Source organism: Adiantum capillus-veneris, chromosome 21 (assembly GCF_014529385.1).
Source record: "Adiantum capillus-veneris isolate H3 chromosome 21, ASM1452938v2, whole genome shotgun sequence".
Classification (NCBI taxonomy): domain Eukaryota; kingdom Viridiplantae; phylum Streptophyta; class Polypodiopsida; order Polypodiales; family Pteridaceae; genus Adiantum; species Adiantum capillus-veneris.
Window position 1 is genome coordinate 115,005,153 of NC_140951.1, and position 11,761 is coordinate 115,016,913.

The 11,761-nt window shown below is 39.3% G+C and overlaps 1 protein-coding gene across 1 annotated transcript; it reads right to left on the reverse strand.

The window, feature by feature from the left end:
* Positions 1-3,218: 3,218 nt before the first annotated feature.
* On the reverse strand, positions 3,219-9,950 carry LOC147431582 (protein STRICTOSIDINE SYNTHASE-LIKE 3-like). The gene is made up of 4 exons (XM_086494134.1): positions 9,326-9,950; positions 7,721-8,005; positions 7,312-7,482; positions 3,219-3,820 (listed from the first exon to the last, which is right to left on the reverse strand). The coding sequence occupies exons 1-4, from the start codon at positions 9,760-9,762 to the stop codon at positions 3,397-3,399; spliced, it is 1,317 nt and encodes a 438-aa protein (XP_086350260.1). The 5' UTR covers positions 9,763-9,950; the 3' UTR covers positions 3,219-3,396.
* Between the last annotated feature and the right edge of the window lie 1,811 nt (positions 9,951-11,761).

The window sequence follows — 11,761 nt, forward strand, 5'->3', positions numbered from 1 at the left end:
TTTTTTTAGCATTTCTTTGCTCATATAATTACTTACAATGTGTGTATATATCCACAAGACTCAAGTTACCAAAATTCTCAACCCGCTTGCCCCTCAAGTTTCTCCAAAATCTTTCACATGCATGCGTCTTTTCTTGGACTTGAAAAAGTTGTTGCTTTACTTCGAATCTTCCTCTCTTCTTTTGAATCAATGCCTTGTATGTATGCAAATGAATGTGATAGTTGTCTTTGTCCATAGTTGCATCGAGCTTTATCAAGAACTTTCGAGCATCTTGATATTCTTTACCAAACCACCTTTTGCGTGATCTATTTGATACCATGGAGATGCTTTATGACAAATCTTTCTTCGACACAAGAACAAATAACTTTTTTGAAAGCTTCACCTTTAGTTTCCAATGGTGCATCATATTGAAGTTTTGTCATCCATAACTTTTGCTCAACCATTTCCTTGTACATTGGTGTCCGTTTGAAGTTCATACATAGTGAGAATTTCTCTTGTCTTTGGTTGAAATTATCATGCTTAGTTGCTTATCCACATGAAAGGTCAATACATAGAGTCTGATGGTCACATTCTGGGGTCCATTGGCCAAACATAAAACTCTTTGTGCAATACATGATGGCTTCGGAGAGTAGCATATAGTCAATCACACTATTCCCATTATGTTTCCTACATGTAAATCCATTGGTTCCACTCCACAAAGATACACCATTGGCCGTGCTATTACACATGTGTAAAAGTAACTTTCCATAGTGATCCAGTTTTTTCTCATCCATTGAAGTACGGTCATACAATTGAACTTCCTCCAACTCCCTTGCAATGTATGGCATATCAAATTTTTGAGTATCATGTTGCAATGTTTTTGTGCGAGCATTCATATCTCCAAATACAATAACATCACCTTCGTCTTTGAAATAAGCAATATTCTCTTTTAAATAAAAAAATAGCTGATCTCTATCCATGCAAGCATAAAAGGGGGAATCATGATGATGAATGTAGCAACCGACTACAAAAATGGGTGCTCTCTTTGGTGTCATAATTTTCAGCCATATATAACGTTTGTACTTATCATCTTTCACAATTGATACAAAATCTTTCAATCCTTTCTTAGCCATACATGCTATCCCTCCTTGCCCTCATCGTTGCTTGAGATTCTTTGACCACATCAATGAATGTACATTGTAATCCTCCAAGCTGTTAATCCTTTGTGTATCATGTTCCCAAGTTTCAACAAGAAGTACAACATTGGCTTTGCTTGTTAGTTCATCAATGCCAACCCCTGCATTCCATTACAATTTCAAAAGCATATTTTCAATTGTTACTCGGTCTCATAGGTCACGCATCCCTATTTGCTTGAGGGACTCGCCTCCTCCTTGGATACATTTTCTTCGTGAGAGATCTCCTTGTTTTTATATTCTTTTCATGATATGTCTTGCGACGCAAATTTTGTTGTTTAATAGTGCGATCTTTACATACAAAACATTTTGTATTTCTCAAATAGATCCAACTATTATCAAGGATAATCTTTCGTTTGGTTTCATCCGACATGGTGCATACATTTGGTCGTTCTCCCGAGCGAAAAGCTCCTTGCTTCCCCACTCTATGTGCTCTATAGACCATAACTCCGGACATGCCAAAGTGGGTTTTAAAGAAATCTTCGATAACAATGACAAGAGAAGAAGATGTCTCCAACTTCTCTTTGGGAATTCCACGAATAAGGATGTTCTTGAAACGTCGCTCCTGTTCCTTCAACTCCTCCATATTCACATTCTCAACATTCTTTACTTGAACCATAACTTGCATGAGTGAGGAATTAGGAACCACATTGTTATTTGTTTGTGCATATAGTTTTCATGTCACATACATCCCGGCTCATGGTGTCAAATTTCTTCTCTTTCAATACATGGCCACGCTCTACTTTGCTTATGCGCTCCTTCAAAGCATTCAAGTCCACAAGAGAACGTTTACATTCCTTGACTTCCTCTTCAAGTTGCATCAAACGTGTCGTTTGCATCTCAAGTGTCCTCTTGAGATTCTCATTCTCAACCACAAGTACCCTTAGTGTGCCATTCTCTATTGCAAGTGCTCGTAAGTCTTAACCTTGTTTGTTTATGGTCTCTTGCAACGTTACCAAGTATTCCATGATCATGGTTTCCGATGCCATTGGTTGGTGGTTGTGTTGCTATCTCCACACTTAGGAGATTTTGGATCATTTTCCACAATGATTGTGGCCCTTGTTGAAGAAGAAGAATCCTTGCGAGTGCTGGAAGACATTGTAAAATAAGAGATGAGAGTCAACTTTCTTGAACCTGTTCACTTCGAAAATATTGCTACAAAAACACCTTTCATAACTCTGAAAATTTCTTTGTTTACATCAATGCGTAAAGGACGTCGTGCTCTTCAATTGAGGCTATAGATCATCCAGATCGGAGTTCGGATGAAGTTATGATCAAAAGAGTGAACTATTGTCTACTAGGTGAAAAAACGGTTGCGTTTTTTTTTTAGAGAGAGATATCCAAGCATGACAATATTTCTTTTTTGGTGAAACAATTCCATGTCTTTCACAAATTTAATGCCTAATCCTCTCTACTCCCTACTTAGTTATAAGATCTAGCACATACGCCCACAAGTCTAACCTTGCAACATAGGGGGAAGTCTCTTAAATTGTTTCTAGAGTTTTTATTTTCTGCATTTAGACATATAAGAGAGAGAGAGAGAGAGAGAGAGAGAGAGAGAGAAGAAAAAAAGGATTTTAACGTCATAGGAAACTATCCCAAGAGAGGGAGAGAGAGAGGATTTTAACGTCATAGGAAACTATCCCGAGAGAGAGAGAGAGAGAGAGAGAGAGAGAGAGAGAGAGAGAGACCTCTAATAAGCAACAATGTTCAAATAAAACCATTTCCTTGGGTGTGCTTTCAAGGGAAAACTAGTCCGACAACCGGTATTCATGCAAAAATCTAGGTATTCTTTTGGGAACTTAAACACACTATATACAACCTTGAAAATCAAGGTCCGATAGAATTACAACCAAGCATTTTCATTTTCAATGGGGGAATTTACACTAAAAGCCGAGATATGTGAGCAATTATAAGCACACTGACATGCGCTTTGAGGAAATTAAACTAACATCTTCCTCATATTTCATTTTGTCAGGGCTCGCATTATAAGGAAGTCGAGCAATTTATAATAAAGCCTTATTGCTCTAATTTGATGCACAAAGATTATAAAAGGCCCAACAATCTTAATGGTGTATCAACATTCAAATGTAAGGAAGTTATGCCATGAGACATTCCTTTTTACTGAAGCCTTTCAAGGCTACGAGAATAAGCACTATAGAAGTAAACAAATAGACAATACATTGCAATATATATAAGCTTATTGCTAAAAAAATGCAAGCCCCTAAGATGCATTCTTATCGTGGAGGTCAAAGACAGATATATAAGGGAGCAAGACAGATCCAACCCAAAGACGACCATTTTGCTCATCCACTTCACTAGCTGATTTCACAACATTTCCAGACACATCCTCAAAGACATCAAGGAGCGTGCCATTTGATGTACTGTATTTGGCGATTATACCATGGGGTGTGCCACCATTGTGGAGACGGTAGACATGCTTGAATGGAAGAGGAAGTTGCAAGAAGATGCGACGTAGACGAGGCAAAGATCCTAAAAGTTGGCTAAATAAATTGCGTCGACAATGCATAGCAACCCAAAGGTGGTCACCTTCCTTACTCAACCTCACATTGTCGGGGTAGCCCGGTAGAACCACCAACACCTCAGTCTCCCCTGATCTTGGGCCCTTCAACCAATGCCTTAACAATCTAGAAAGTGAAAGACATGAAACATTAGTAAAAATTCATCTGTCAATTCTGTGAGAATATTTACACATTAAAATTTTCACTTTGACAATTCAAATTTGGTGAATTTCTCTTGAGCAAAGAGACCGATCAAAATATATTACCTTAATCTATAATTAATGCTTCACATGAACTCAAAAGGATATAAATCAACTTCATTTCTACTACAAGGTTAGAACCTCACGGTCGATACCAAAAGTAATGAAACAATATAGCGTTCAATTTGAATTGCAAGCTTGGCATGCTCTGCCATTGCTTGTCGATGGCTCAAGATGATAAGAGGAAAGGCAACAAGGTGTTTAATGGGGACTTGGGAATATCCCATGTGAACTCCACGACCATCAAGTAACGATTTTTTTGAATAAATTAAAAAATAAAGTCATTTTAAATAAATGAAAAGATTGTGTGCGTGCGTGCGTGCGTGTGTGTGTGTGTGTGTGTGTGTGTGAGAGAGAGAGAGAGAGAGAGAGAGAGAGAGAGAGAGAGAGAGAAGGTTAATTTTGAATTTAATTTGACCTATCTTAATTGGAAAGTAAACTTAGCGTATAAACTAAAAAGTTGTAACAACAGAACTCAAAAAAACTTAGTTCTCTTTCACCCCACACATTAATGACCAACTCGTTTTGGTCTTTGAAAGAAAACCCATCGTTTATTGAAATAAGAAAAAACACTCAACTCCGGTCACTTTAATCAATATTTTGAGCAAAGGAAATGGATCACATCAAAACACATCATCAACATAAATCTTAAACAAAATCCTATCGCGCTTTTATTCATTCAAATCATATCAAACTACTCATTATTTGAGTTGAGAGAGCAATTCATATCAAAACCTGATCATAATTTTGCGATTAGCTACAATTTTCACCACCATCAGACAGTCCATTTGAAAGGCAAAAAAACAAGGTAAAGGTACATGTTGGCATTCTGAAAGTAAATAATGAAAAGAGAGAGAGAGAGAGAAAGAGTGTTAGAGATTTAAAATGAAACTTCTTTGAGATTATTAATGAAAAATAAAACTAAAATTTGTCACAACATAACTCAAAACAAGTGAAAGGATCACAGTGGCTTTCTAAAACAATAAAAAAGTGATAAAATCATTATGTTGATTTCACTAAAAAATATATAAGATGAAGCTTTGTTCAGAAATTTCTTTGTATTAAGCGACAGAGTTTCCTTCTTGCAAAAAAGCGAATTGAAAATACTAGCAAAAATATTAAAATTTGTGGATTTTTGAACATATTTCATTGGTTGTTCTTCCCTTTACCATGATTTTCTCATATATATATATATATATATATATATATATATATATATATATATGTGTGTGTGTGTGTGTGTGTGTGTGTGTGTGTGTGTGTGTGTGCACACATATATATGTTAATGTCTTTATATATATGTGTGCTCGCACGCATGCGTGCGTGTAGAATTTACTGCACTTTAGCATTCTAAAAGAATAGAATGCAAGAGAAGTCAAGCCATGTGAGGATGTGAAATGAAAGGTGAAATAAAAAGATCCATTTAATATTTTAAAACCAAAATAACATTTAAGGTAAGTCTTAGTCATCACTGAAAACATTGAAAGTATGCCTAACTCAACTCTCCCCCGAAGCTTCGTTTAGAAAGCCAAAAAAAATAGCTCTCTTTCACCCCACACACACACACAAATAACCAACTCATTTAGGCCATTGTTTTGAGTTGAGAGAAAATAAGCATCCACCCTTTAAAAGAAAACCCATCATCCTTCTTCCTTATAGAAAAGAGAGAAAATACTCAATTCTTGTCACTTTCATCATAATTTTGAGCTAAGAAAATGGATCACATCAAAACTCATCATCAACATAAATCTTAAACACGATCTCAGTACGCTTTTTTCAAGGGAATAAAAAAGAAATCATTCAAATCATATCAAACTAATTATTATTTGAGTTGAGAGAGCAATTCATATTAAAATCGCATCATTATTTTGCACTTAGCAAAAACTTTCACCCCCATCACATAGTCTTTTAGGAAGAGCAAAAGAACAAGGTAAAAGTTAATGTTGGCATTCTAAAAGGAAAAAATGAAAAGAGAGTCTAGTCATCTAATCAAGAATGGAAATAATAAAATTTCAAATGTCCACCTATTTCTCTTCTTCTATAAGGCCTCTTTCAGAAATCCAAAAGATGTATGTGTGTGTGTGTGTGTGTGTGTGAGAGAGAGAAAGATGTGTGTGTGTGTGTGTGTGTGTGAGAGAGAGAGAGAGAGAGAGAGAGAGAAAGATGTGTGTGTGTGTGTGTGTGTGTGTTTTTGAGAGAGAGAGAGAGAGAGAGAGAGAGAGAGAGAGAGAGAGAGATCTTTTATTATCGTCCTCAAAGGTCAAATATGATCTTTGGGACCAACTATACATGGTGTACTATGCGTGGCCTGATAAGTGTTTGACGCGAGAGAGAGAGAGAGAGAGAGAGAGAGGCTATGAAAGAAATGAGTGCAAGGGTCAAGAGTAGTTTTGGTTTTCTCAAGCCTAAGATTTGGCATTAAAGAAAGAAACAATGATTTGAAAGGAACCACTTGAATGATGAATCACTCAATTCCTTATCTCCAAAAGCTAAAATTTTGGCCACTCATAGGCCAAAATACCTCACAATTGAACCACAAGATTGCCTTGGGGGTCAAATAAGAAACTCAACCTTCTTTTTCAGCTAAAATTAATAACCAAACACTAAGTCCATTGCCACTCGCAGGCCAAAAAATATCGCACAATTGAGCGATATAATTGCCTTTGGGGCCACGAAAGAAGCTCGACCTTCTTTTTCAGTGACCCAAAATGACATTAGACTTTGAGTGACAACTTTTCCACAAGAAGACATAAGTTCAAAACTCAATCTCAATCTCTCTCTCTCTCTCTCTCTCTCTCTCTCCCGTCATTCGAGAAAAGTGTTTTTTTTTTCCCTTTTTCCATAAAGGGCGAGAGCAGATTTGTATTATAGAAGAGCGCAATTAGAAAAGTGTCTTAGCTTAGCCTTCAGCTGATTAGAAATTCAAGACCGCTATTGAGAGGAGATTGAAAAGGAGAAATTCTGCTTGGACTTTGCAAGAAAATAGCATAAATATGCTAAAAATAACGATAATTTGCAAAGTTTTCGCTAAAGGATCAACTTAAAGGGATTTGTGTATGTTTGGGATAAAGATCTTTCCTGCACCCGGGTTGTATAGATATTTGGGGTCTCTAAGAATTGTTCCTACTACGTTCAAACTACTCTTCTTCTCTGTGGCAAGTACGTGACAAAAATACATTGCACCATATACAACTAGGCTAGTAGCCACATGGGCAAAAGCTGAAAAACTGAATGCACCTAAAAAGGCCAAGGAAAAAAAACCTCTCCGAAAGAAAGTAAAATATCTCTCTCTCTCTCTCTCTCTCTCTCTCTCTCGCATGCGTGCACACGCACACACACAGAGGTGAAATTTCGTACCTGCCCGTGACCGATTCCGCAATCACAAGAAAGGTTTCATCTTTGCTAAGGGTCACCCCATTGGGGAACTGAAGCCCTCCCTTTACCACCACACTTGTCTCTCCACTTTTAAGATCATATCTCAAAACTCGGCCGGAGTCATCTCCGGACAGCACCAATAAGAAGAAATTCCTGTCAATTAACCCTGATTAGAAAGAGAGAAAGAGAAGAAGGGGGGGGGAGGGGCACGTCCACAGATACTGCTATGGCACAAATACAAGCAGGGCATTCTTGTGAATGCACCTATGCATGCACATTCTTAATGACATGTACTTAATGCATCTGAGTACACAAGTGTGTGTGTGTGTGTGTGTGTGTGTGAGAGAGAGAGAGAGAGAGAGAGAGAGAGAGAGAGAGAGAGAGAGAGAACCTTCTCTGATACTTGGTGCTGGAGTCTGTGAAGTAAACAGAGCCATCGGATGCAACATCAAGATCATTAGTAAAAGTTAAAGGTTGGCCTCCAACATGACTAACAAGACGCTGGGCTTCACCGCCCTCCTGCCCGACGCGCAATAGCCCGAAATAGGCATCTGCGATATAAAGGTCGCCTGTCTCTTTATGAAAGCGCAGCCCTAAGGGCCGCCCACATACTGTCTCCCTCTTTATCAACTCTGGCAAGGGCCTGCCGATAGGCTGATCACAAAAATCTTTCGACCTGCATCACAAAAGAATAAGACACAGAGTCAAATTATCTCATTACAGAGGAATGCAAGTTCTATGGCTGTTTGGTAAGAAGAAGAAGAAGAAGAAGAAGAAGAAGAAGAAGAAGAAGAGAAGTTTTAAATTAGTTGGAGCAATCCTAAGAGACCTCATAAATCTATCAGACGAGTCTTGACCTCAAAGAGAAGATGCTAGGTTTCAAGTGTTTGATTGGGAGATAGATAGATAGATGGATGGATAGACAGACTCAGATACATACATACTTGGTATACACATGCATATGTGAGGATTATATGTATACGGCCGTGTACCTAAATGCGTACATGCCTCAATACTGAGAACCCCAACCTTATTGCAGAACTAGAAGAGCTCAAACCTTCAATACAGGTTTTTAGACGCATCTCAAACGTGCAAACTCTGCGCATAGCACATGTACTTCTTAAGAGTACTCAATCTTCGACATGCTGCAATGAGATGACAGAAACTGCAAATCATTGCAGCAGGGAGTTACCCAAAAGCTGTTCATGCTCCCAACCAAGCCCTTCCAATTCATGCACAGCTCTCATACATGCCCAATAAATTATACCAGGGAACTTAATTGAACCAATTATGTCAGAGTCCCCTTTCTTTGGTTACACAGCTATGTTGGAACGAAGCATTATGCAGAACCTAAGAGTCGAAGCGTTTCTCTACCAGGATTGGCCTCCGAGGGGGGACGTTGAGACCCAGCGGGAGCTCATCAATCAGCACTTTAGCCCTTACCTACCCTCACTCTTGCTACCTACAAGCTGAGCCGAGTCCCACACAAACCAAGAACCGCCCATTTGCTCACAATTTGCTTCCATGCCCACATGCAACCTCACTTGCAATTAGCACACAACCACATTTGCTGCAATGCTGGCAAGCACAATTGAACCTGCACAATCTTAATCTTGCTCATCTGTATTAGCACACTCAAATCTTGATTCCTAACCCTAGTGTTAAGCTCTATTCCTACATCTACTCTACACTTCTGCAATGAGCCTCTCCACTAGCGCAATGTTAATGATTACTGAAAAATTAAAAGAACACACAACAGCACGCACACTCAGAGAGCGCACACGCATGCGCAAAACATGCATGCACCTGCCTTATGCACATACATGGTGCATAATCATGCAAAACTAGGCCCTGCAATATCACACAAATGCGCCCATACTTGCTAGACATACAAGCCTGGCACTAACCACCAAGCATCCCTCAGTACCTGGAGTTCCACCTGCTAAAAGAATGTCCTGAGGTCTTGCACATCCACCTAATTGAGTAGATTAATTACCTGTTTGGGGTGGTGTGGGCAAATTCTTGCCATCCAATCTCAGGCCCATGCCATTTCATAATGCGGCCATCGGCGATGCCAGTGTACGGTCCGGCCCCCTGGGGGTCGAGAGCCAAGCTCTCGGGGCCCATGAGCCCATTCACACTCCATTTCTGGGCGCTCGAAAGCCGGCTTTGCGTGTCGTGGGGGAGGCTGCGTAGAGCAGAGAGGGGAGGCTGCTCAACGAGCTTGGCGTGGAAAGAGGGGTCGCTGCTGATGATGCTGAGCCGAAGAGGGTCGAGGGCGATGAAAACAGACGCACCTACACACAAGAGGAAGAAAAGCTCTGTGGCTATGGAGTTATTGCACAGCGTCTTCGTCATCGTCTTCTTCTTCTGCTGCTGATGCTGCTGCTCTTCCTTGAGTTCATGCTGCTCGCACCTGTCAGCTTCCCCCATAATTTTTGCCAGCCTTAATTTGGAGTTTAGACTCTTTCATATATTTACGTTCCTCTTTAATATTTCAGCGTCGGTCAAAACAGAAAGTAAGTATGTCCAAAATTTTCTTAAGTATTTTGGAAAATATGCATGAACATGAATGTATTAGAAAGACCAAAAAAAAAATGGTGTTTTGGCTGCAAAGTGGCGAGTGAGGACATGGTGCACTCTTCAAAGAGTGCCCGGCTATATGTGGGTTGGCATGGAAGACGTGCAAATGGATACAAAAGACTTGGAAGATTGGGTTCTACAAGAACAACCTAATCATGGGGCGGACGGGGGATCAAAAGCCAAGTGCTACTAATTTGCACGTAATTTGTCATATTCTACGACTTTAAGCAAATATGGAAGGCCAGGAATTGTCAGGCCTTTGAGAACGATCTATCATGTGCCTGCTTCTCAGAGATCGTGCGAAAAAGTAAAGTACTGATTTCTTCATTTTGTAAAAGCAAGGACCCCGATGAATGGTATTGGGTCATCATCGCGATGCTGGTAAGCTAGGGATAACCTGGGTCATTTGTGTGCATTTTTGAACCCCTCTTGTATTTCTCAGGGCATGTGGATGCCCTGGCTCGGATTGTGAGTGAGGGCTAGTCTTGTAATTGTTTGATTTTCTTAATATAACATCACTCACTCCTGTCAGTTTTGCCAAAATATTATTAAATTTTTTTTTACAAGGATCTCTCTCCAATTGAGATAGGTTAATACATTTGAGCGAAATAAATATGAACAGGCAACAATGCACACAACTTCTTGCATGCTCATCTTTTAAGAAGATGCTCATATTTACAGGAGTGCTTCTTACGATATGTATCACTTTGTGGTCTCTCTCTCTCTCTCTCTCTCTCTCTCTCTCTCTCTCTCTCTCGCTAGACCATAAGACTCGTGCTAGGCTTAGACAGGCCCAGAGGAAGAAAAATATGGCTCAAGTCTGTCGCTGTCTTGTTTGAACAATGTCTGAGAGAGATGTGGGCAGGTCTTTTGGGGGGGGCAAGGTGATCAATACGTTTTACTAAGGTTCATAAAAGAACATCTCTCTCTCTCTCTCTCTCTCTCTCTCTCTCTCTCTCACACACACACACACACACACACACACAATTTTTTCTATATAATATATCTTTGTAGTTTTCTTAAGTTTAACATTTTTTAATTTTTACTCATCTTCATTCTTCGATGAGATGATATCAAACAAGGATGTAATTTGGTATTTGTTACATAGTCACACGATGGCCTTTTGTAGACATCAATCTCTCTCTCTCTCTCTCTCTCTCTCACTCACACACACACACACACACACACACACAATCTCAAAGCTTTTCAATGTAGTTTTTTTTACAAAAATGATATTTAAAAGAAATCAAAGTGCATCTCAAAGCTTTTTAATGTGGTTGTCAAAAGATCAAGAGACCAAATTTACCTTCTCATAGGTTCAAAAACACACCACACACAAGACAAGATTCTTGCGTCCTTGACCCTACATCATATGCCAAAGCCGAGTGTGCTAAATTTATGGTCTCAATTGCCAAACAAGGCAAGGTATGGGCAATCATGACATGGAACATGATTGACAAAGTAAAGCTTGTCCCCTAGTTGGGGATAGTGGAAAGAGGTCAAGGTTCATGACAAAATACTGGCACCTCAATGGGCAAATGTGAAGCTAGGTAGAAACACGGGCAAGCAGTACAAAAATGCACCAAAGCAACAGAGACGCTAGGAGGGGAAAAGGCAAGTAGATATTTCAAAACATCCATAACACATTGGTCCCCTTGGCTCTCAAAAGTAGGAAGTCATCTATTATGGAGAGAAGTTGCCAAGAATTAAACTCAACAACAAAGGACTTATACATTTGACCCACTTTTGGGATAGAGATAGTAAGAGATAGAAAGAAGCAGATCAATTGGCTAGCTAGTATAATCTTAACAATAATAAACTTCTTCTCGTCAACATAGACGTCAAAGTT

Bases quoted from the DNA above. Each gene is read 5' to 3' on its own strand.
- LOC147431582 (XM_086494134.1), bottom strand. From the start codon at position 9,762: ATGGGGGAAGCTGACAGGTGCGAGCAGCATGAACTCAAGGAAGAGCAG. The intron at 8,006-9,325 runs GTAATTAATCTA...TTTGTGATGCAG, and splicing joins GCCCACACCACCCCAAACAG to GTCGAAAGATTTTTGTGATC. The intron at 7,483-7,720 runs GTTCTCTCTCTC...GTTAATTGACAG, and splicing joins AGCACCAAGTATCAGAGAAG to GAATTTCTTCTTATTGGTGC.